Raw genomic sequence first — 27004 nt, forward strand, 5'->3', positions numbered from 1 at the left:
CACTCCCTGTCTTCTCAGTCCATTCTATGTCCTCTCAGTACAATCTCTGTCCTCTCAGTACATTCTGTGTTCTCTCAGTCCACTCTATGTCCTCTCAGTCAACTCTGTGTCATCGCAGTACACTCTGTGTCCTCTCAGTCCCCTATCTGTCTCCTCAGTCCACTCTATGTCCTCTCAGTCTTCCCTCTGTCTTCTCAGTCCACTCTATGTATTCTCAGACCACTCTATGTTCTCAGTCCACTCTATGTTATCTCAGTCCACTCCCTGTCTTCTCCGTCCACTCTATGTCCTCTCAGTCCACTCCCTGTGATCTCAGTACATTCTGTGTCCTCTCAGTCCACTCCATGTCCTCTCAGTCCACTCCCTGTCTTCTCAGTCCACTCTATGCTCTCTCAGTCCACCCACTGTTCTCTCGGTACACTCTGTGTCCTCTCAGACCAATCCCTTTCTTCTCAGTCCATTCTATGTCCTCTCAGTCCACTCTCTGTAATCTCAGTACATTCTGTGACCTCTCAGTCCACTCCGTTTTCTCAGTCCACTCCCTGTCTTCTGAGTCCATTCTGTCATCTCAGTCCACTCTATGTTCTCTCAGTCAACACACTGTTCTTTCAGTACACTCTGTGGCCTCTCAGACCAATCCCTTTCTTCTCAGTCCACTCTATGTCTTCTCACTCCACTCTATGTCATCTCAATCCCCTCCCTGTCTTCTCTGTCCACTCTATGATATCTCAGTCCACTCTATGTTCTTTTAGTCCCCTCCCTGTCTTCTCAGTCCACTGTATCTATTCTCAGTCCACTCTATGTCTTCTCAGTCCACTCCCTGTCTTCTCAGTCCATTCTATGTCCTCTCAGTACAATCTCTGTCCTCTGAGTACATTCTGTGTTCTCTCAGTCCACTTTGTGTCCTCTCAGTCCACTTCCTGTCCTCTCAGTCCACTCCATGTCATCTCATCCACTCTATATCCTCTCAGTCCTCTCTATGTCCTCTCAGTCCACTCTATCTAATCTCAGTCCACTGCCTGTCATATCAGTCCACTCTATGTCCTCTTAGTCCACTTCCTGTCCTCTCTCCCCACTCTGTGTTCTCTCAGTACACTCTGTGTACTCTCAGTCCACTCCCTATGTTCTCAGTCCAGTCTATGTCCTTTCAGTCCACTGCCTGTCTTCTCAGTCCACTGCCTGTCTTCTCAGTCCACTCTATGTCATCTCAGTACACTCTATGTCCTCTGAGTCCACTCTATGTCGCCTCAGTCCACCCTCTGTTCTGTCAGTACACTCTGTGTCATGTCAGTCCACTCTATGTCATCTCACTAAACTCCCTGTCTTCTCAGTCCACTCTATGTCTTCTCAGTCCAATCTAAGTCTTCTCAGTCCACCCTCTGTTCTGTCAGTCAACTCTATGCCTTCTCAGTCCACTCTATGTCGTCTCTGTCCACCCTCTGTTCTGTCAGTCCACTCTGTCTTCTAAGTCCACTCCCTGTCTTCTCAGTCCACTCCCTGTTTTCTCAGTCCACTATGTCATCTCAGTCCACTCCCTGTTTTCTCAGTGCAGTCCACTCTATGTCATCTCAGTACTCTTTGTGTTAGCTCAGTACACTCTGTTATCTTTCAGTCCACTCCATGTCATCTCAGTACACTCTGTTTTTTCTCAGTCCACTCCCTGTCTTCTCAGTCCACTCTATATCTTCCTCAGTCCACTCTATGTCTTCTCAGTCCACTGCCTGTCTTCTCAGTCCACTCTATGCCCTTTTAGTATACTCCCTGTCTTCTCAGTCGACTCTAAGTTTTCTCAGTCCAGTCGCTGTCTACGCAGTCCTCTCTATGTCCTGTCAGTCCACTCCTGTTCTCTCAGTACACTTTGTGTCCTCGCAGTCCCCTCCCTGTCTTCTCAGTCTACTCTATGTCCTCTCAGTACACTCTATGTCCTCTCAGTCCACTCTATGTCCTCTCAGTATACTCTGTGTCCTCTCAGTCCACTCCCTGTTTTCTCCGTCTACTCTGTTCTCTCAGTACACTCTGTGTCGTCTCAGTCCATTCCCTGTCTTCTCAGTCCACTCTATGTCCTCTCAATCCACCCTCTGTTCTCTCAGTACATTCTGTGTCCTCTCAGTCCACTCCCTGTTTTCTGAATCCACTCTATGTCTCCTCAGTCCACTCTCTTCTCTCAGTACACTCTGTGTCGTCTCAGTCCACTCTACGTTCTCTCAGTCAACTCCCTGTTTGCTCACTCCACTCTATGTCATCTCAGTCCGCTCTTTGTACTCTCAGTCCACTCTATCAGTCCAATCAATGTGCTCTCATTCCAATCTCTGTCCTGTCACTGCATTCTCTTTCCTACCAGTCCATTCTCTGTAGCCTCAGTCCAATCTGTCATATCAGTCCACTCTCCGTCTACTCTCTGTCCTCTCAGTCCCCTCTTTGCATTTTCAGTTCACTCACTGTCCTCTCAGTCCATTGTATGTGCTCTCGGTCCAATCTCTCTTTTTACTACACTGTCTTTCCTACCAGTCCACTCTTTCTACTCTCTGTTCACTCTTTGTCTTCTCAGTCCACACTCTGTCCCTCAATCCATTCTATGTTATCTCAGTCCAATCTCTGCCCTATAAATACTCTGTCTTTCCTACCAGTCCACTCTATATCATCGCAGTCCTGTCTTTGTATCTCAGTCCACTCTATGTGCTCTTAGTACAGTCTCTGTCCTGTTTCTACGCTCTCTGTTCTCTCAGTCCACTCACTGTCCTCTCAGTCCACTCTATGTGCCCCCGGTCCAATCTCTGTCCTGCCATTACACTCCCTTTCCTACCAATCCACTCTCTGTAGTCTCATTCCACTCTATGTCATCTCAGTCCACTTTCAGTCTACTCTCTGTCCTCTCAGTCCTCTTTTTGTCTTCTCAATCCACTCACTGTTCTCTCAGTCCACTCTGTGTGCTCTCAGTCCAGTCTCTGTCCTGTCAATACACTCTCCTTCCTACCAGTCCACTCTGTGTCATCTCAGTCTACTCTTAGTACTCTCAGTCCACTTTATGTCTTCTGAGTCCAATCTTTATCCTGTTTCCACACTCTCTGTTCTCTCAGTCTACCCTCTGTCCTCTCAGTCCAATCTCTCTCTTGTCACTACACTTTCTTTCCTACCAGTCCACTCTCAGTCCACTCTATGTCATCTCAGCCCACTTTTTGTACTCTCAGTCCACTCTATGTGCTCTCATTCCACTCTATGTGCTCTCAGTCCAATCTACGTTCTCTCAATCCAATCTCTGTCCTGTCACTACACTTTCCCACCAGTCCACTGTTTGTACTCTCAGTTCACTCTATGTGCTCTCAGTCCAATCTATGTGCTCTCAATCCAATCTGTGTCCTGTCTCTACACTCTCTTTCATACCAGTCTATGTCATCTCAGTCCACTGTTTTTACTCTCAGTCCACTCTGTGCTCTCAGTCCAATCTATGTGCTCTCAATCCAATCTGTGTCCTGTCACTACACTCTCTTTTCTACCAGTCCACTCTCAGTCCACTCTATGTCATCTCAGTCCACTGTTTTTACTCTCAGTCCACTCTATGTGCTGTCAGTCCACTCTATGTTATCTCAGTCCACTCTATGTGCTCTCAGTGCAATCTATGTGCTCTCAGTCCAATCTATGTCCTGTCACTACACTCTCTTTCCTACCAGTCCACTCTCAGTTCACTCTATGTGCTCTCAGTCCACTCTATGTGCTCTCAGTCCAATTTATGTGCTCTCAATCCAATCTGTATCCTGTCACTACACTCTCTTTCCTACCCTTCCACTCTCAGTCCACTCTATGTCATCTCAGTCCTCTCTTTGTACTCGCACTCCACTCTAAGTGCTCGCATTCCAATCTCTGTCCTGTTTCTATACTCTCTGTCCTCTCATTACACTCAATGTGCTCTCAGTTCAATCTCTGTCCTGTCACTACACTCTCTTTCCTATCAGTCCAATCTCAGTCCACTCTTTGTATTCTCAGTCCACTCTTTGGCTTCTCTGTCCACTCTCTGTCCTCTCAGTCCACTCTATGTGCTCTCAGTCCACTCTATGTGCTCTCAGTCCAATCTCTGTCCTGTGACTACACTGTCTGTCTTACCAGTTTTCTCTTTGTCCTCTCAGTCCACTCTGTCATAGCAGTCCATTCTCTGTCATCTCAGTCTACTCTCTCTCCTCTCAGTGCACTCTAAGTTCTCTCAGTCCAATCTCTTTTCTGCCACAACAGTCTCTGTTCTCTCAGTCCACTCTCTGTCCTCTCAGTCCACTCTACGTGCTCTCAGTCCAATCTCTGTACTGTCACTACATTCTCTGTGCTACCAGTCCAGTCTCTTTCTTCTCAATCCGCTCTATGTGCTCTCAGTCCTCTCTCTGTCTTGTCACTAAACTCTCTGTCCTGTCAGTTCACTGTCATATCAGTCCAATCTCTCTTCTCTATGTCCACTCTGTCGTCTCAGTCCATTCTAAGTCATCTCAGCCCATGTCTATCCTCTCAGTCCACTCTATATCATCTCAGACCACTTCTGTTCTCTCAGTCCACTCTATGTGCTCTCAGTCCAATCTTTGCCCTGTCACTACACTCTCTGTCCTACTAGTGCACTCTTTGCCTTTTCAGTCCACTCTGTGTGCTATCAGTCCAATCTATGTCCTGTCACTACACTCTCTGTCCTACTAGTGCACTCTTTGCCTTCTCAGTCCACTCTTTGTCTTCTCAGTCCACTCTGTGTGCTATCAGTCCAATCTACGTCCTGTCACTACACTCTCTGTTCTACTAGTGCACTCTTTGTCTTCTCAGTCCACTCTGTGTGCTATCAGTCCAATCTATGTCCTGTCACTACACTCTCTGTCCTACTAGTGCACTCTTTGCCTTCTCAGTCCACTCTGTGTGCTATCAGTCCAATCTATGTCCTGACACTACACTCTCTGACCTACTAGTGCACTCTTTGCCTTCTCAGTCCACTCTTTGCCTTCTCAGTCCACTCTGTGTGCTATCAGTCCAATCTACGTCCGGTCACTACACTCTCTGTTCTACTAGTGCACTCTTTGTCTTCTCAGTCCACTCTGTGTGCTATCAGTCCAATCTATGTCCTGTCACTACACTCTCTGTCCTAGCAGTTCAGTCTATTTCCTCTCAGTCTAATCTCTGTGCTGTAACTACACTCTCTGTCCTACCAGTCCATTGTCTGTCCTCGTAGTCCACTTTAGGACGTCAGTGCATTACCTTTCCTGTTATTGGGGGATTATACTCGTACTAGGGTACAGAAGTGACTAAGTCACGAAGGTTTAACATACTTTCCCAGGATACATTTTAAACATTTCTCATTTCCTTTGTCAAACTGATCCTAGCTCACCCTCACATTGCCTCCACAACCACACACAAACTGACTGATGCCCCTAGATATGCAAGCAACAAAGTTCTTCTAATACAAATGAAATGTGTAGAGCCAAAGATCGTAGGTTAAAATTCATACTACAGAAAATTAATTGGATGAATTACAGGAAGCTTAAAGATAAACCATTACACATGAGCTACTTGAAGGAAGTTTATGCAAGTGCTTCACACGACTATGGAAGAACTTTTGAAGCAAGTGAAGAAATATACAGAGTGGAAGGTAACCACTGCACGAAATGAAACTGGCAATAGATCTTTAGGAGAGATTTGAAAAATATAAACAAGGTTTTTTTTTCCTAACATTCACCATTTTAGAGGAAATCATTATGTTTCTATGAAACATTTGGCAACATCACGACTACTGCAATAACTCTAGCAAGCACAGCCGCCCACCTCTGACCTTCCCCTTTCCCTCTGCTGTACTCAGTCGAACACATGCAACAGTGGGCTACATTGCAAGTTTTATTTCAACGATTTTCGCAGTTATTCAATTTTAATTCAAAGCTAAATGATTTAATTTGCAAAAAAAGACTCAAAACACGTATTATTCAGATTATTTTAACCTATCTCCTAGCATAGCAATCAGTCATTTCTCTCGGATCATTACTGCAATAGAACATGCAAACATTGGATAAAGAATATTTTTTTCCTGCTTAATGGTGCTTCAATGAAGGAAAAGTGTAATAAAAGTTTTACTATATTTAACACGTAGAATCACTTCTTAAATTTTGGTGTATCACTCCCCTTTCACCTTGTATATAGCCAATGTCCCCCACAAATCTGTAAACAAGTGCCAGCCCTTCTGGACTCTAAGTATTCATTCATTTAGTGTTCTGCTCCAGAGCAGGTCTTTTACTGCAAGCCGATAAAAACGATGCTGTTGTAGTTATGTACAAAACAGATTATATTGATATTGATAAAACCAATACGTTTTTTAATAACAACCAGATAGTGGAATTAAAAACCGATCCAACTGAAACATATCAAAAGCAAATAAAAACAGTCATCAAAAACGCACCAGATGTAATTCCGAAAAATAAAAGTCACACAATTATAAAGAAAAATCCTAACGCCCCCACCTTGAAAACATTGCCGAAAACACACAAAACGGAACTGTCATGAGACCCATAGTAAAGTGTAGAGACGCACCCAACCATAAACTTAATAAATATTTATACAATTTTTTTAACACAACCATTATTCAAGATAATAATACAAAACAATTAATAAATAAATTACAAAAATTAAAGACCACAAAAACAACGAAATTATTGTTGCTTGATATAACTAATTTGTATACAAACATCCCCATTAATGAAACCTTAGACATTATAGCCTCAAAACTGAATGAACTTCAACTAAATAGCAATCTAATCCAACAAGTTATTAACCTACTACAAATTTCACTAAAGCACAATTACTTTAAATTCCACAATAAATTGTATGCCCAACCTATAGGTCTAGCAATGGGTGACCCCTTGTCAGGTTTTTTAGCAAATATATTTCTACAACACCTTGAAAATGAACACATCAAAACTTTAAGTAACAGATTTCATTTTTCCATATACACAAGATACGTTGATGATACCCTGATCATTTATGAGGATAGAGATAATCAAAATACACTCATACAAGACGAATTTAGCAAACTACACCAGAATCTGAAATTCACTCTAGAAATAAGTACCAATAATTGTATAAAATTCCTGGATCTAAATATCACTTTAAAACCCCCTAAAATAGTTTTTGACATACACAGAAAACAAACAGCCACCACACATTCCATTGATAAAAATTCCACCCACCCTGCAAAACATAAAATTAGTAAATTTAGATGTTTAATAGACCGTTTACTCACAACACCATTGAACAGAGACAATTGCAATAAAGAATATAACTATATCCGAAATTTAGCAATAGAAAATGGCTATGACAAATATCTGATCAAAAAATTACTTAACAAAAAGAAAGCAAAATTATTCAAGAAGAAACATACCACACTCGAACCGGAGAAATCAAAATCTAATAAATCTTGGCAAATTATGACATACTTCGGGAAAATTTCAAATCAATTAAACAACTTCTTTAAAAAACAGAATATCAATATAGCTTCAAAAACTGATAATAAACTTCATAACAAAATTCCCAACAGAACCAACAGTACAGAACCTTTTTCAAACAGTGGTATATACCAATTACATTGTAAAAATTGCCCTAAATTGTACATTGGCCAAACCCGCAGGAATTTTAGAATTAGATATATACAACAGATTTTAAATATAATAGAAATAAATAAAAAATTCCTAATCACCTTATCGAGGAAGGACACAAGTTAACCAATATAAATGATGCATTAAAAGTCATAAAGGTCATTAACAGTTCTTTAATCGACACAGCCGAACAATATTACATTGCCAAGAGCTACAATGAAGGAAACCCCCTCATAAACGAACAAATAGCCAACACTAATAATCCTTTATTCAATCTATTTAAATTAATCCCACAAAAACTAACAAAACCAGCTCCCACACAGGTCCCCCACACCCCACCCCACTTCCGGTTCCGCTAGATGTCCATTAGGTTAAGATCAATCTGAGCACTTCCCGACTTTCAGCCTGAGCCAAGCCATCGTCGAATGCACATTAAAACCAGTTGTTGCACGTAAGTTACTTGCGTATTCATTCATATTTTGACAATCAAAATACAACAACCTACAACATTCCAACATCTCTATGTTCACAGCATGCCAGGCTATTCTGAAAATCGGACAGTGACAACTCGACATTGTAAGAAATGTTAAAATTTAAGTTGGCAGATGAAGAAAACAACATTCAGGTCTTATAACAATTAATTACTGGGATCCATACTATGCAAATATCTCACACGCCATGTTCAACTTCTCCAAGTGTTTTTATTATATGTGACAGTAAATGACATTAAGCAATCAGTGAACATCACCCATTAATAGACGTAATTTATGGCTCACCTTCTACTTGTTTCAGTAAAAGTACCTGTATCATAGTGCAACCAATTAATTACTTGATACTCAAAAACTAGTGTATTCTATCTGACACCGTCACAACTGAAAGGTTTTACTTATTCATAATGTTTTAATTAACTGTTTTCAAGTGTTTTTACTTAGTATTTTATGTCACAATCATTTTAACCAACAAAGGGTATATTGCAATAAGGTCTTTTATGTACACATAGAATAGTTATGTCAACATTATGTGTATCCATTTTGGCAGTGTTAACATATTAAGATGTAGTATCTTTTCTAACATCTGAAGATGGCACACACAAGTGCCGAAAACGTTCATGTAATAAATTAATAAATTATAATACTTTATATAAAAACAGATAAGCATTGAAGGCCTATTCAAACTTTATTATATTCTAACCTAGCAAGCCAAGGCAAGGCAAGACAAAGCAAGCAAGCAAAGAAAGCAAGCGTAAGCAAGGCAAGCCAAAGCAAGGCAAGGCAAAGCAGGCAAGCCAAAGCAAGGGAAGCCAATGCAAGCAAGCCAAAGCAAGGCAAACCAAACAAGGCATGCCAAAGCAAGCAAGCCAAGCCAAGGCACAGCAAGCCAAAGCAAGGCAAGGCAAAACAAAGCCAAGCAAAGGCAAGCAAGACAAGGCGAAGCAAGCAAGCCAAGGCAAAGAAAGCAAGGCAAGGCAAAGCAAGGAAGCCAAGGAAAGGCAAGGCAAAGCAAGCAAGCCAAGCCAAGGCAAGGTAAAGCAAGCAAGTCAAGGTAAGGCAAAGCAAGCCAGAGTAAGACAAGGCAAACCAAAACAAGCCAATGCAAAGTAAGCAAGCCAAGGCAAGGCAAAGCAAGCAAGCCAAAGCAAGCAATCCAAGGCATGGCAAGGCAAGCAAGCCAATGCAAGGCAAGGTAAAGCAAGCAAACCAAAGCAAGGCAAAGCAAGGAAGCCAAGGAAAGGCAAGGCAAGGCAAAGAAAGCAAGGCAAGGCAAAGCAAGGAAGCCAAGGAAAGGCAAGGCAAAGCAAGCAAGCCAAGGCAAGGTAAAGCAAGCAAGTCAAGGTAAGGCAAAGCAAGCGAGAGTAAGACAAGGCAAGCCAGAGTAAGACAAGGCAAACCAAAACAAGCCAATGCAAAGTAAGCATGGCAAGGCAAGCAAGTCAATGCAAGGCAAGGCAAAGCAAGCAAACCAAGGCAAGGCAAAGCAAGGAAGCCAAGGAAAGGCAAGGCAAGGAAAGGCAAGGCAAGGCAAAGCAAGCCAAGGCAAGGTAAAGCTGGCAAGGTGAGGCAAGGCAAAGCAAGCAATCCAAAGCAAGGCAAGGCAAAGCAAGCAAGCTACAGCAAGGCAAGCCAAAGCAGGGCAAGCCAAAGCAAGGCAAGCGAAAGCAGGCAATCCAAAGCAAGGCAAACCAAAGCAAGCAAGGCATGCGAAAGCAAGGTAAGCTAAAGGAAGCTGTCAAAGAAAGCAAGCCAAAGCGAGGTAAGCCAAAGGAAGCTAAGTGAAAGGAAGCAAGCCAAAGCAAGGGAAGCGAAAGCAAGCAAGCCAAAGCAAGGCAAAGCAAGCATACTAATGCAAGGGAAAGCAAGCAAGCCAAAGCAAGGCAAGGCAAAGCAAGCAAGCCAAAGCAAGGCGAAGCAAGTAAGCCAAGGCAAGGCAAAATAAAGCAAGCCAAAGCACGGCAAGCCCAAGCAAGCAAGCCGAAGCAGGCAAGCCAAAGCAACGTAAGCCAAAGCAATGTAAAACAAAGGAAGCTAAGTCAAAGCAAGGAAAAGTAAGCAAGCCAAGGCAAGGCAAATTAAAGCAAGCCAAAGCAGGGCAAGCCAAAGCAAGCAAGCCAAAGCAAGGCAAGCCAAAGCAAGACAAGCCAAAGCAAGGCAAGCTAAAGCAAGCAAGTCAATGCAAGGCAAGGCAAGCCAAAGTAGGTAAGCCAAATCAATGCAAGCCAAAGTAAGGCAAGCCAAAGCAAGCAAGCCAAAGCAGGTAAGCCAAAACAAGGCAAAGCTAGCCAAAGCAAGCAAGGCAAAGCAAGGCAAAGCATATCAAGGCAAGCAAGGCAAAGCAAGCAAGGCAATGCAAGCCAAAGGAAGCAAGGCAAAGCAAGCCCAAGCAAGCCAAAGCAAGTGAAAACAAGGCAAAGCAAGCCTAAGTAAGGATAAGCAAGCCAAAGCAAGCAAACAAGCCAAGGGGGAAACATCTGAAAATGGCTCTTAGATAAAAGAATTTATAACTACTTAGGCCTAAAAAGACGACGAAGCCCAGAAAATACATACCTTAAACAAGGGCAGGAGGAACTCTTCGTTATCTCCTCCTAAAAAGACGACGAATCCTAGAAAATACATTCCTTAAAAAAGTGCAGCAGCGATTCGTTGTTCTTTCTTCATCTTCTTCTTCTGCTGGTGGGTGCTCCAATGAGGGACCTGGCATGGGCGCTGGCCTGGGTGCTGGCATGGGTGCTCGCCTGGTAGCTTGTCCTGCCCTGCGTGCTCGCATGGAAACTCGAGCTGCCACGGAATGAAAGAAGCCTTCATGCAAGGCTTGTCTTAGCCTGCGAGCTCGCTTGGAAACTCGAGCTGCCATGCGACGAAGAAAGCCTTCAGCCAAGGCTTGTCGTGGCCTGTGAGCTTGCATGGGAGCTCGAGCTGGCACAGGATGAAAAAAGCCTTTATCCAAGGCTTGTTTTGGCCTATGGGCTCGCATGGGAGCTCGAGCTGGCACGGGATGAAAAAAGCCTTTATCCAAGGCTTGTTTTGGCCTATGGGCTCGCATGGGAGCTCGAGCTGGCACAGGATGAAGAAAGCTTTCATTCAAGACTTGTTGTGGCCTGTGAACTCCCGTGGGAACTCGAGCTTGCACGGGACGAAAAAAGCCTCCATCAAAGTCTTGTCCTGGGCTGCAGGCTCGCATGGAAGCTTGAGAGTTCTTGTCGCAATAATGGGGGTTATCCAAGGGTTGTTGTGGCCAGGGAGCTCGCTCGGGAACTCGAGCTTGCATGCCAGAAAAAAAGCCTTCATCCACGTCGTCGTCTGAGAGGTCTACAACAAACAAAATAAACTTTATGGTCAAGCATGTGCCATTGCATTCACTAGCTTTAAGTGAATGGCATATTAATAGACTGAGGATTCATATGGAACTGCATATTTTTACTGCCCATTTGCAAGTCATTTTATATATGTTTTGAACAGGGGCGGACGCAAGATTTTTTTTCGGGGAGGGATTTGAGGAGATAGTAAAAATGGAGTAATGGGAAATAAGTTTATATACTCACAATTTGTTTCCGAGTCACAAACATTTACAAGTTGGCCTGAGAAGCGTAGTATGTATAGCCTTCTGTGTTCGAAGTTGCGGGTTCTACCCCAACCCAGCTGGATGGCATTTAAGTGTGTTTGAATGTGACAGGCCTCATATCAGTCGATTTACTGGCATGTAAAAGAAGTTCTCAGGGAAAAAATTCCGGCACACCGCGACTCTGATATAACCTCGGCAATTGCGAGCATTGTTAAATAAACCATAATTTTTTTATTTTAACATTTACAATGACTCCAATACAAAAAGAATGACATTTACAGAAGAAGGCGACGAGTCTTCTTAGACATTTCATCCAGTACTTCATGAACTTTTACTTCTACATTTTTATGTATATACATCAAGGCCAGTGCATTTAATCTGTCTGCGCCCATTGTGCTCCTCAAGTAAGTCTTCAAATACCGCAATGTTGGGAACGACCATTCTGATGTTGCTATAGTTACAGGCAACGTGCAGAAAAGTTTCAGCGCCTTGTGAGTGCAGGGAAAAACAATTTCATTGCACCTGTTCAAAGATGATATAAAATCAGTAGTTATTAGGTGAAGATTTTTCTGATCAAGAAAATTTCTTCTCCACATCATCAATTCATTGAAGAAAGACTCTGGTGATGCATCAACATCATTGGGCCACTGATCACTACAGCCTCAACAGCAGTTTCTAAATCTTCATCTGATGCTCACACTATGTTTTTAGACAGCAAAGTTTGTATGGAGTTTAGGATTCCCTTATGATTTAAAAACCTGTCCTTGAGCTGACTAATGAAATAGTCTAAGAAGAGAAGGACAATTAAAAGCCTGAAATACTCTTCATGACTGTCTTGAAGTAAGAATGCTGTGTTTGTCTCCCTGCAGTTCTTGGAATTTAACACTTTAGCAAAGAGAATTATGTGGAAAACTCTCTAATTCCTTGTACATTCACGAATTAAAATTAATATTATTTTTGTTTCTTGTTTCGTATTTTTCTCAAAATTTCGGGAGGGGATATATCCCCTTAATCCCCCCCCCCTTGCATCCGCCCCTGGTTTTGAACAACTGTAAAGACGAATATTCAAAATTAATTGTACATAATTTTTGCATATTTCAAGCGTTCCTGTATATAATAGACTATTGAGCATGCAATGTAACATATTTTTAGTATTTTGTGGGATAAAGCTCCAAATTAGCATATTTTGTAAAAACAATAATATTCTGAACTGTTTGTCAGCACATAATATTTTTCTCTTAACTGTACTCGATGATCGGAAAATTCTTGCATATGCAGTGTGGCTGTGGAAAAACCAAAACAATCACACTATGCTTTTGTTCCATTTTGCTACTGCACAAGAAGCATTCCCAAACACCTCTACCTACCAGACTCCACCATCAACATCCATACACAAAATAGGCCATGTGGCCTATTGTAAATCCATGGCGCTACAGCCTATGGACGGCCAAGATCGACCAGCCAGCTGCTAGCCTCACGTCCACATACCGAAGCAGAGGTGGACGATCATCCAACCAGAATGGAGGTATCGTGTGGTTAACACGATGATTCCCCCAGCCATTATAGGTGGTTTACAAAACTGGATTTTCACTACTTGTCGTAGCTCCCCAAGTGCATCACGATGCTGGATGGGCACCAGTCCCATACACTGGTCGAAATTTCATGAGAAAATTTCTTCCTCCATGAGGACTCGAACCACCGTGCATTCTGTAATGCGAGTCCCAGGCAGGATGCCTTAGACCACAATGCCACGGCGTGGGACATGTGGCCTATTATGATCTGACAATAAAGAGGAATTTTCTCCCCAACTCTTTCTGGGATATCCCAGAGATCTTTCCCCATGGCGTTGATAGTGAAATATAGCTTTTGGGATTTTGTGACATCTCACACATCGCAAATGGCTCATCCAATTGTTCTGATATCTCTGTATGAAATGGAATACTGATTCCAGACTGAGTTCTTCCATTACTTCATCGTTGCGTTTATGGTCCCATTTTGTATATCATGCTGTTCTTCACATAAATCTCATTTCGTTAGCTGTTATTCTGCTTTCATTCATCCACTTTAATGTCCATATTTTACTACCATAACAGAGTGCAAGGTTTGTTACAGGTGTATTCTAGTGCTTTTCTGTACCAGGGAAGGTTTCATTACCATGTTGATTATTCCCATAGTTTTGAAGTATTTTACAATTTTGCTCATATCCAGATCATTATCAAATATTAATTTGTAGCAAAGATATGTAAAATCTTTAGCTCATTATAAAATATTGCATCTAAACATATTTTACTAGGGACAGGATATTTTCTCGAGAATGCCATAACTTTGTTTTTTTTTTTTCCATGTTATATTTTTTGCAATGATATTTTAATTAGGCCTATGTCACAGAATAAATACCAAACTTTTTTTACAGTGTTAATATTTAGTCTACATCTGCTTGATTAGGTTCGAAGTCTTGTGCTTCATAAATCCTGAAGCACAAGACTTCGAACCTAGTCAAGCAGATATATACTAAATATTAACACTGTAAAGAAGTTTGCTATTTATTCTGTGATATGTAAGTGTTAAAAGTGTATATACAAAAATGAAGAATCATTAAATTATGTACTAAGTACTGTAAATAATTTTCTGTAAGTGCTATTAAAACTAAGTCATTTGCAAATATCAATGAACCTAGTTTTTAATTTTTGTTTACCTGCAACTGACCATATCGCATTTGTCTCCATCCCTGAAGAATTTTATAATAATAATAGAAATAAATAGCGCACAATGTGCATTGATTTATATGTCCTTTGCAGGTTCACTGATGGAGCATATTCTTGCTGGACATCTCATGATATGGTATCTGTCGCACAGTTGGGCACACAGTTTACACACGCATGTATCCCTTGGGTCATGAAAACTTGTTGTCACACACATTTTGAAATGGAAACCATGCACAGCTAGTCCTGTTACTAAGTGTCTCATCTGAAAGTTTGTCTCAGTCCACTCGCGTCGCGTCACTGCCTCTGTAGTGTAAAACTCCTCCCATACTTCAGCCTTCTTCCTCCGCAACTCTTCTAGCAGCTTCTTGTAGCACTCTGTAGATGGCAGCTGCAGGTTGATCCTCAGATTCTCCACTAGGATATGTCTCCCGGGCTAGTATGTAGGTCAATCTCGATGGTGCAAATTTTGAAATCCCCATTATCCTCTTCAGCAACCTGGCCTTGAGATCCTCCATTGCTCTCATTTGACTTAAAGTTAGATGTTCCCATATAAGCTCTAGCCCATACGTGAGTGTAGGACATACTTTTGCTTCGAAAAGTCTCATAGCTGTATTTAGTGACAACAGAGTTGGAGATGTAATGTCATAGATTGCACGAACTGCCGCTATTAATCTGTCCTTCAGATGTATTGAGAATGATTTCCCTGTCATCTGGATTGTCTGCCCCAGGTATTTGCAATGACTTCTAATGTTGAGAATTTTCCCATTGCATGTCACTTTATCTCTCTCGGAGACTTTTCCACCTCTTCTGAACACCACAAGTTCTGTCTTATCCTCGTTGATTTTGACTTCATTTTCTATTGCCCACTGTGACAGATTGTCGATTGCTTTTTGCAGGTCATCTATACTTTCTGACCCCAGAGCCATATCATCTGCATAAATATATATTCGTGTCTGTATGTTCTGCTTTATCTTCAGTCCTACATCGTGTATCAATATGTTGAACAGGAGGGGGCTGAGGGGATCTCCTTGGAGTACACCATTCTTTTGTTCAATCCAATTTGTCTTCCCCACGCTATCGTCTACTTGTACATAGTTCTCTGCCAATATGTTGGACACAAGTCTTGTCATCCAGTTCATCCCCACTAGCGATTCGAGTTTTCGGAGCACAGTTTGGTGGTTTATCATGTCAAATGCTTTGGAATAGTCCACAAACACCACATATAGTTTGTTGCCCTTGACACCCTCTAGCATCTGCTGAATGTCCGCAATGAGATTTCCTGCTGCTGTTATCGTAGATCTCTTTGGCCTAAATCCGAATTGCTCCTCAGGTAAATATGGTTCTATAATTTCACCTAATCGCATCGTTAGTGTTCTTGTTAATAACTTGAGTCCTACCATTTCCAACGCTATACCTCTGTAAGCATTGAGATCACTTGTTTCCTTTTCCTTTATATAAACGTTTTATGGTGGACTTTCTCCATTTAGCAGCTCTACCCACACTGGCAAGAGGTACTGCATAGACTGCTTCAGGTGCTCATTTCGGATTCCATCTGGGCCAGGTGCTCTGTTGTTTTTCGCCTTTAGGATCGCCCGTTTTAGTTCTTGCTCTGTAAATAAGTCACACTTTTCAATCTCCTTTCCACTGATCTTCTGTGGTCTTGTCTCCCTGTTGCATATTGTTTCGCTCATGTGCATTTCCCAGGTCTGTATTGGTATGTCTGCAGGAAATCTGGGCTGCTGTGGTCTTGAAGCTCTATAGGGGTCCTTTTCGGTATCTTCTATTAGCTTATTGTGTTGATCTTCTAGAAACAACTTCTTTTTCTGTTTTAGTAGATCTTTGTATTCTCTTCTGATACTGTTGTATTCTAGTAATAATGTTCTGTTCTGGCATTCCCTGGCTTGGTGTAGGGCTGTGAGTATCCTTCTCCTCATTTCGTAGTGCTCTTTATCGAACCATCTCTTCCCTTTCCTTACTCTTTTTTCACGTATTGATGTAGCATCCTTAATCCACATTTCAATTCCTTCTGCTGCCTCCTCCAGTCTCCCTTCCTGAGCTGCTTGCCTGATGTTCGTAACTTTGTCTACTATTACCTTCATTCTTTCCATGTTCGGGGTTTTCCTCAATTTTTGGTTTTCTTTGTTGATATCATTGGCCTGCCGAGCATTATTTACTAACGTCACTGAGACTGGGCTATGCTTTCTGATGAGCGACGCTTCTGTTTTTGCTAGTATTTCTTGTTGTTGGATACAGAAACCTCTTACACATACCAAGTCCAATGCACTACCTCCGATGTGGTTATTCACTAGCTCTAAGCCTTTGCTCTTGAGGTAGTCCACAATTTGTCTTGTTTTCAGTGTGAAGAATTTTATTCATGTGCATTACAAACAGAAGAAGGGCGAGACTGTAATCCTGTTTTACTCCTGTATTAATTTCGAGCCATTCTGAAGTCCCATTATTAATTTTAACTGAAATTAAATTTGTCCTACGTGACTTAAAAATCCTATAACCACCTTTTCCCTTGTTTACTTATTCTCAATTGGCAATTTTTTGTGAAGTTTATTTATATATACTTTAACATCTGTAGTCATATCACATGTATAGGATCTTTGGGTATATCAGTAGGTCGCGTACTTTTGTTCTGACTCTGTTTTTACTGTCGTGTGTTATAGATAGCTTATGTTCATGTAACTGATTTAGATTTTGTTTTAATGTTTATGATATTGATGATTAAGGAGATCATGAACCATGGTATGTAAATTTCCAATCTGGCATGTGCATTTGTGACTGAGGGAAACAACCATGAAAAACCTCAATCAGATTGACTGATCACAGGGTTTGAACCCGGGACCTTTCGAAAATAAAAGTCTCAAACACTACCATTTGAGCCAAGTCGCTCGTTTTTCTTTAGTGCTAATCCATTTCTTGTAATTTTATTGTTTGTTAGTTACAATTATAATAATAAACGTTACACAAACAATATTATAACAATAAATGTTGCACTACAGTAGACTACTAAGAAATGCTATGTTTTGCGGTGTTGTTCAGTTGTGCAATTAAAAAGTTCTTTGGAGAAAATTTTGTCACTAACTCTTTCATACAGTATTCACACGATGTAAACCATGCGAAAATTTTGGAGCACTGTAATGGAATGTGACTCTTTTTAGGTTGTAATAATGGTGAGGATATGCCTAGCTTCAAAACATAATGGCCTTTCTTTCTGGGATTGGTAAACCCTCATAAACTCCCATCTTCTCTAAACCCTTAGGAGAGTAGCAGAAATAAAATATGACAATGACTTCAAGAATTGGCAACTGAGCTAAGTGTTTATTCCTTGCTCGTTCCTACAGTTAAGTGGTGAAGAGTGTGAGGAAAGGTGACGCCTTTACATGCAATGAAGGTGTTTGGGGGTCAAGGAGGTAGAACACCATGTCCGAGTTACCTCCCATATCTAGTGAGAAGAAAGTAACTAGGGGATTGTAAATAGACATAATAATTAAATAACATTATTTCATGATATGAATACTTCACTTGAGGTTGTTCCACGTTAATTTATCTACATAGGCTTATTTCTAAATAAAGACAGCCCTTCTCTCTTTCTGCATTACATAGTGGCCTGTATTGTATAAAATTCCTAATAATAAGTAGGCCTATGTATTATGATAACTTAAAATTACAATATTAAAACTTTCGCTTATGGACATGCTTGTTCAGCTTCATAGTCAACGTTGAAGTCTCTGGTCGTAAGGTTAACACATCATCGCAACTCCAGTAATCGGACATGCAGATCCATTGATTTATCCAGTGGTCATTTTAATTTTTTAACAACCGGTTTTCTCTGCTAATGACCGCAAATACAGGAAAACTACAATTCAACATGTTCGTGCATAATTTAAAATGCTGACTCGCATCATGAAGAAGGGGAGTAGACTTCTGACACTTCATCTGTGCACTCAGCGGCGGAGGGTTGCCTCTCTACAACTCACTACAGAAACATCATATCATACATATCCTACCCACTATATTATTATGTGCACAAATACAGTATAATATACAGCATTATATTACATACACAAATTAAATAAAAACAACAGAAGCAGGAAATACACGTGTTTAGAAACACAAGATAGACACATGTGTTCCTTACTCAGAATCAATTGATGTTTTCTAGAAATGCGGCAGTGTGGGTGGAGTGTTGTTCTATGCATGAACAGAGTCTTTTTTACTTTCTCCCAATGTTCTTATCTCCAACAAAGTAACAGTAGATGAAGTGTGAGAAGTTCACAGAACAACACCAACTACTATAACTAGCTTTGAATATCTGCCCATACCAACATATTGTTTCAATTATCCCAAGATGCCTCAGCCAGGAATAGGACAAAGCGGTGCTTGCTTGTTGTAGCCCTGTGCTCCACATACGGAGCTAAAGGAAATGCTGTACTACAGTGGTGGTCAGTTCATTGAAGCGAGGGAAGCTGAGCTTCCCTCCTCACCATGCACTTTTATGTGCACAATAGTATAATAATTGTAATCTATTAAAAACTGCAAACGATTCTGTTGAAGATTATGCTTTTGTGCTCGCTCAGTCACTCTCGATCTGCCGTACATGAAGTGTGCTGCTATGCAGTGAAGCTACGTCAGGTTGAGATTCCATATGATTCCGAGAGAAAGTGGAATATTGTGTATTTTTATGCGTTTCTTCCTAATTGGTGTGGGTTATTGAGTTGTGCAGTATGTTATTATGAATTGTAGATTGAATTACAAAGTATATATTCCACCAATATTACTGTTATTTTGTTGTAAGTCCAAATAGCCTTCCATAATGAATTATTCGCCTAGCACCTCAACTGCAAGCGATATGCATGAAGCTATTCCTAACACGGGTTCTGTTCTTCACGAGCATCCTTCGGAAACCTCCGCCGGTAGTTGTGATGTGGCTGATGACGTGAGTGTCTCTGCTGTTTCTTCAGCGAGTTCAAGTGCATGTTGCATTATTGATAGCTTAAGAAAAGTGTCGTTCGGATCACATAATTTTGAAGATAAGAAACTAATAATTATAAATGGTAGGCCTATGCCGAAAATTGATGATTTGAAGACAAAGACGAAATCATGTTTCAAACATTTTAGAGCAGATGTTTATTATGATAAATTTAAATGGCTCACTGCATGTGCAGATTCAAAGAAATTATATTGCTGGCCATGTTTAATATTTAATATAGACAAAAACGTTTGGAACTCCCAGGGATTTTCGGACATAAGTAATTTCCATAGATCTGCACATTGCCAAAGTCATTTTATTTCTATGACGAAACTGAAAACATTTGGGTTAACAAGAATTGATTTACAGATAGACGATCAATTGGGAGCTACATTTTAAGACACAATGCCTTAGTGAAGCATAACAGAGAAATTCTTGCTCGCGTAATTACTGTAACATGCTTCTTAGGAAAGAACGAATTGTCATTTAGGGCTCACGATGAATCAAAAGAATTGTGTAATAAGAGGGAATTATGTTGATAGTTTAAATCTATTAAGTGAATATGATGAAAAATTGGCGCAATGTATGAAAACCTCTACTTTTACAGGGCTGTCCAAACACACACAAAATGATTTGATAGATGCGATTGGGGAAGTTTTAATTGAACACATTAAATCAGAAATTAAAAGTTCTCCTTTCATAGCAATTATGCTGGACGAATCTACAGATATTGCATGCAAGTCACAACTAAGTACAGTTGTGCACTATGTGACAGAAAGTGGTAAAATCCAAGAAAGATTTTTAGGATTTACCGACGTCAGTGCAGACAGAACAGCAGAAGGGCTTGCTAAGATAATTTTCAAATGTATTGATGAATATAATATTGTCAATAAACTAATAGGGCAAACATACGATGGAGCGGCGGTTTTTGCAGGGTGCTACAAGCAAAAGTGAAAGAAAATTATCCAGAAGCAAAGTTCGTGCACTGTTACGCCCATAGATTAAATCTTGTATTGTCGCAGGCATTGTGTGCAATCAAGATTTGCAAAATATTTTTTCAAACGAACTCAGGATTTTCATCCTTCTTTTCTAAGCCAAGTAGAAGGACCAATGCCTTGGATGAAGAAGTAAAGAAAAGGTTCCCAAACCAGATGGAATTACAATTGTCGACTAGTTCATACCATATATGACAACAAGGAAGCCCTTAAAGATTTCTTCACTCACATTCGAGAAAATCCTGATAATTGGGATCAAGAAACATTCAATTCCGCCCGCGGATTTCTATCAGAACTAAATGATTTCAACTTTAATTTCATGCTATTAGTATGTGCACAATTATTTCCATTGACAGACACATTATTCAACATTCTGCAGAAGAAATCCTTAGATATTGCTTACTGCTCATCAAAGGTGCAGCAAATAAAGGAATTAGTGAGAAATCAGACAGATAAATTCAACGCACTTTGGGAACAAATTGAATCGAATGGAGAGCCACTCAAAAAAAGAGCCTGCTCGTCTGCAAATGAATATGATCGTGATGTTTATAGACGCCTCTACTATGAAATTATTGATAACATTTCTGAACAAATGGAAAGTCGTTTTCTGGACCTAGAAGCATTATCTTTTTTTGAGCTCTTGGATGTTAGCAAACGGAACACTCATCACCAAATCTTTCCTGAAAGAGCTTTCACTAGTTTGAAAGATGCCTATCCCAGGCATTTTGAGTTTTCTCGCTTAAGAAGTGAACTGACTGCAATATTTAATATAGACGATTATGCAACCAAATCTGTCAGTGATCTCTTGAAATTTTTGAAGCAATTCCAATTAGACAGTGATACATTCCCGGAAGTTTATAAACTGTGCACAATTATTTCAATGCTTCCTAAAACTTAGTGCTTCTGTAGAGAGATCATTTTCGGCAATGAAAAGGATCAAAACATACTGCAGGAATACTCAGGGGCAGGAACGACTGTCGGCACTTGGACTGATGTCGATTGAAAAGGAGCTTCTGGTGTCCTTGAAACAGACTTCAAACTTCATTGACAATGTAACAGACATTTTTGCCAGGAAAGGAAGGAGAATGGACCTTGTATACAAATAAGCAATAGAGGTGAGATTTTTGTTTTGCTAGCATGAAAATAATGTTGTAAATTGTTCTATTAATGAATTTCTGCTCATAATTATAAAGTAAAAACGCATTTTGTTATTTACTCGTATTTTGACAGTATTCAAAAGATGTGAAGCAATTTACTCATCACTCGTCTGATAAAACTGTCTCATTTTGATACCTGTGATGTTGTTCTTCTCAATACTGTAATTACTGAATTAAGGCGCTACCCCAATATTTACTTAAAGCAGTGGTTTCCAAACTTTTTGAAGCCGCGATCCACTTTTGGGCGAGATTTCAGTTTGTGATCCTCTTACCCTCACTACAGTACCAGTTCTTGACTCCATTTCAAAAATAGAAATCCCTGTAAAATTTGAACTATAATAGAATTTTACACAAAACCAGTAGATAAGTTTCTACCAGAAGTACAATTTCAAGCAACAGCTTCTTGAGTATTTTCCGAAAAAAAAAAAACTCAAAACAATCACGACAGTCACGGATGAATACTAAATCTGTTGCGTTCAACTGGCTGAAATTCCCCCCCCCCCCAAAAAAAAAATTGTAGGATAAATATGATGGGATGTTGAAACTAGAGCCTTTTTCGCAGAGCTTGACTAGTTTTGCATGAAAAGAATATCTCGAGCTTGCAAAAGAAGCTCTTATATTTTTGATAACATTTGCAACACCTCATAATTCATGGCAATTAAGTTTCTCGTCTATGACTACCATCAAAACAAAAGCGAGAAACCTCAAATTTGAAAATGATATCACTGTGTGTGTATCCAATACATAATCCAGATTTGAGAGGCTATGTTCTGAAAAACAAGTACATTTATCAAATTAATTATTTTTACTTTATTATTGCTGAGACTTTTTAATTTTTATATTCAAAGTTGTTTAGGTTTATAAATGCAAAATAGTTGTATGTTAATAAGGCGTTCTTTTTATTTTGTAAATCATCTCGCGAGCCCCATCACTCTTTACACGACCCCTACTTTGGGAACCACTGGCTTAAAGTAAGTGTGGAGGTCGCCTGTTTCTTAAAACAATGCTTTCTTAGTAGCTTCCCTAGGTTCCACAGTCACCAACCGCCACTGCTGTACTATCTGAAGATGCATCTGCACACACACTTACACCACATACTGTTACATGAAGTTAATTTAACACGTTCAGCCATAGCTCTCTCCGATCCCATACTCTATCAGCCTTGGCAGTTTTCCTTTCCTTTATGGCAGTTTGGGTATTACAAGAACTTACAAATGTTGCCGCTTGGAATGCTGAATACCAACTGTTGTTTTGTGTGCACAGTGTGGAGTTTTGTACGGAAGCATGTTACCACGCAGATGTGCAGTATTTGTTTCATGGTAGCAAGTCATTATTTTTTGTTCGGTGTTATTGTTGCATTGAATTTTAAGTGATATTTCATTGTGTTGGTGAATGTAATGTTATGTGATTATTTTTAAATGTTTTGGCGAATTGAATCTTTCACAAGGTAAGCAATGATACTGGCAGACAGAATAATCTTTGTTTTATATAGGCCTAAATATTGTAGCTCTTATTAATCATCATGCAATGACGTTTAGTTATTTTTTTATATTCTTGTAGCAGAGGACCTCAATTAAATAATTGCTTAGAAACTAATGCCATTCAGTTCCTTGAAATAATAATTTGCGGCATGGGTTTTAGGACGATAAAAATATTACATTATTAACGAAGTCTTATTCATGTTATTTTATTGCAGATGCCTAATTGTTGTGTACCATTCTGTACAAATGAAAGGGGAAAACGAAAGGAATAAGCTTTCATGAATTCTCTGTAGATGAAGATTTGAAAAACAAATGGTTAAAGGCAATTTCCAGAGACAAGTTTGTACTTAATTCATATTCAAATTTGTCCTTAGTCTGTAGCGAACATTTCACTATAAATGATTATACACCGAATTTGAAAAGGAAAGTTCTAAAACGAGGTAGTGTTCCAAGTAAATTCCCTAATTATCCTGCACATAAAGTACCACCAGTTTTAAAACCAAGGCGCAGTATAGTGCGGCATAATTTGGAAGAAAATACTAAGAAACGTAAAAGGAGCAACAGTCCATAAGAGGAAGAAGGTTTTATAGCTGATATCACGGAATATAAATCTACTGATGTTCAGACAGATGAGGATTCTGATTCTAAATTAAAAAGTCTAGAAAAGGAAAACAGAGCTTTGGAAACAAAGATTTGGCATCTGAATCATAAACTTGCTCACGTCGACCAAAATTTAAGAAAATTATCAGACCGGGCAGAGTATTTAGAAAATAACGAATACCATAGGAATCTTGAGGGTATTCTGTCAGAAGAAAACCACTCTAAAAAAACGATTTTGCTACTTGAAATAATTGTAAATTATAACAAAAAGACACCATGTTGGCGTGAGGAAACAGTAAAACAATGCGTCATATGGCAATACTGCTCACCTAAGGGCTATAAATATGCAAGGGAGTACATATTAATGTTTCCTAGTACTCAAACTCTCTCTCGTTTCGTTGGAGATGTATCACTAGAAACAGGAGTAATCCCATTAATAAAATCAAGACTTACTGCAGAAGCTAGTTCTTTGAAGAAGGCAGAGTTGATATGTAGATTTGTAGTAGACGAAATGTCTATTAAGCAGCAACTCCAGTATGACAACAAATTGGATTCATTTTTCAGGGAACGTGATCACCCCCCCTAGTCAAAAATCAAATGACAGTAATAATTCAGAGAAAGGAAAGGTTCCAGTGCTTGCTAATCAGCCCTAATGCTTCATGATTATCTACGAAATATAGATTATCAGCAGGATACTTTTTCACAAAACAGCTTACTGGCTCCCAGTTATGTATGCTGACAATGTCTGTCATTCATCACATAGAAGAGTGTGGCTTTATTCTTCTCCATTTAGTTACTGATAACCATAAAACGAACGTCACTATGATGAAAAAATTTTCTGGGAATAGAAGTTTAAAGACTGACGTACGCCACCCAGAAGATCCCAGGCACTCTCTTTCTTGTTTTTGACCAATGTCATATTTTGGAAAATTTGAGATCCCTGTTTTTGGAAAGAATTATGTTCGATGGTCATGAAATTATAACTGGAGACTAAGTAAAGAAATTGTATGAAATTTAGGAACTGCAAACAATCACACCCGTTCATTTTCTATCAAGGAAGCATGTAGACCCTACAAATTTTGAAAAAATGAATGTGAGAAGAGCCAAGGAAGTTTTTTCCACCGAAGTAATATCTGCTTTAAAATTTCTGAAAGATAATCCACATGTACATTCTAAAGCTGAGGTCTTCTCATCTTTTGGGGCTATAAATACCCTCCACGAAGTTAGCAGCACAACACACCATAGTCGCATTAGAAATCCAGACAAAATGCACTATTTTTCTATTGACGAATAAAGACTGTACTGGTTGGAAAATGAGTTCCCTCCGTATTTGGAAAGCATAAAAAGGGAGAGTCAGAAATCTGAAAAACAATTTCTAACAAATGAAACTTTCGAAGCACTGATCCTTACAACAGCTTCCACCGTAAAGTGTGTACGCTATTTGTTAAATGGTGGGTTTCATTTTGTCCTGACAAGATCTTTTAATTCAGATCCCATAGAATTATTTTTCAGTGGCTTACGTCAGACATCAGGTGGCAACGATATGCTAGATTGCAGAGCAGTGACTTTTAGTATGAAGAAGATTTTGAAAACTGGCTTAATTTCTATACCATTTTCAACAAATGTTGATGTACAAAATAGATCACTCTCTGTAGGGAATAGTGACAGTTTTCCCAAGACCACAGTGAATGAGGAAAACAATGGCGCATCAAGTACACTGCCTAATCATGTGGTAAAAATTCTGACAGACTTGGAAGAAACCCAACATGAGTTATTAATGTTATAATATTTAATTTCTAAAATGAAAATTGTGTTAATTTTTTATGCAAATGTCATTCTATTCTTTAAAATTATTACAACTGCAACTATAATACGAGTAGTTTTATGTCTATATAATTTCACCATGCAATTTTCATGAAGCTAGGAAAAATATTACTTTTTATTTATTTACAGATCCCAACATAGACAGTATCAGGCTTTCTTCAATAGCCTATGTTGGCAGATACGTGCTAAAAAAAACTATTACCTGATGTGAAGTGCAATTTGTGCAGAAATGTAATTGCTACATCTTCCTGCAGTTCAGTTCCTATGGATTTAATATACAAGTGTGATGTTAGTGGAAACAGTTTATATTACCCCACACCTTCTTTTGTGTTAGCTATTATTTCAGAATTTGTTGAGAATGCTGTGAGATACTTGCCATTGTGTGGTGTGAGGAAACAATTACAATCATATTCAATATCAGAACTAAATAAGTTTTTTACTGCTGCGTGTGAACACTGCGAATCGCAAGACCATTCAACAATTCTAGCAACTGGTGTGTGTAAATACTTTTTGCCTACAGTGTTAAAACATGTGGCATTTGTTCAAACTGAGGCTTTTGAAAGACCAAAGTATTTAAACTCAAGACCTCTTGGTCGCAAGGTGTTACTTTAATTGAGTCTAAACGTGATGTCTTACTAATTTATTGTATTTTAAGTGATATGAAATAATTTTTATGAAGAAAAATAGCATTTCTACCATTTCAAGCCATTTAATTCACTACCCAACAAAAAAAAAGTTTTCGTCATATCTCCGCAATAAAATAGGTGATTCTTAATGAAAAAGTTGCGCTGATTTTGAAAATCGCCATAGAAATCTCCTATCACGTCAGGTTAAAAAGATATAAACACATTTAGAATTTCGCATATGCCGTTTCAGATAAAATATTATGTTAGATTAATTCTTATGATACAATGATAGATATTTGGGCCATATTTTAAAAGAACATACTTGCAACTTTGCTTAAAAGTGGTTGGTAGTATGTGATTTTCTCTTGTACTCCTGCCTGCTCTCCCTCTCAAGAAACCAACAGTAATCACCCATCATTACTGGATCTTTACGACCTTGATACCTTTCTCCAGGATGGAAATGTCGATGAAACCATTCCCCTTGTTCTTCTCTAACATCACCCAGATTTTCCGGAAAAAAGTTTAGATGCGAATGAAGGAAATGCATTTTCATAGATATTCGACAACCCATGTAGCATTTCAACAAATTTGACATATAGTTTTCTTCTTTTGTCTTTCCGAGAAAACCACACAACAACCCTTTTAAATGATTGCCAAGCTGCTAATTCAACTGTTTGTAAAATTTTCTCAAACATTTCGTCCTCCATGAATTTTCTGATTTGAGGTCCAATAAAAATCCCTTAATTCAATTTTGTGTGTGTTAACTGTAAAAACTTGCCTTGTAAATATGCAAATCCACTACCGTCCTTGTTGAGCACCTTAACAAAATTCATCAGCCCAAGTTTTGTGTGTAAGAAAGGAAGAAGAATCTTATCAGGCTGAACCAATGGTGTTTCTTTTACATTACTTTCTCCCAGGACATATTCCTGCCGCTTGTCCCACTGTTATACCACAGAATGCTTTTCTGTAGCACGCACGGCTGTC

At 39.5% G+C, this 27004-nt stretch overlaps 1 protein-coding gene across 1 annotated transcript in view; it reads right to left on the reverse strand.

The window, feature by feature from the left end:
• Positions 1–10311: 10311 nt before the first annotated feature.
• LOC138702791 (uncharacterized) overlaps positions 10312–27004 on the reverse strand; it is a 28687-nt gene continuing 11994 nt past the window's right edge. The window contains exon 4 of the mRNA XM_069830089.1: positions 10312–11401. Coding sequence (XP_069686190.1) covers positions 10668–11401 — 734 coding nt within the window. The 3' untranslated portion in view covers positions 10312–10667. The remainder of the gene's footprint in view (positions 11402–27004) is intronic.

This window comes from Periplaneta americana, chromosome 7, assembly GCF_040183065.1.
Source record: "Periplaneta americana isolate PAMFEO1 chromosome 7, P.americana_PAMFEO1_priV1, whole genome shotgun sequence".
Classification (NCBI taxonomy): domain Eukaryota; kingdom Metazoa; phylum Arthropoda; class Insecta; order Blattodea; family Blattidae; genus Periplaneta; species Periplaneta americana.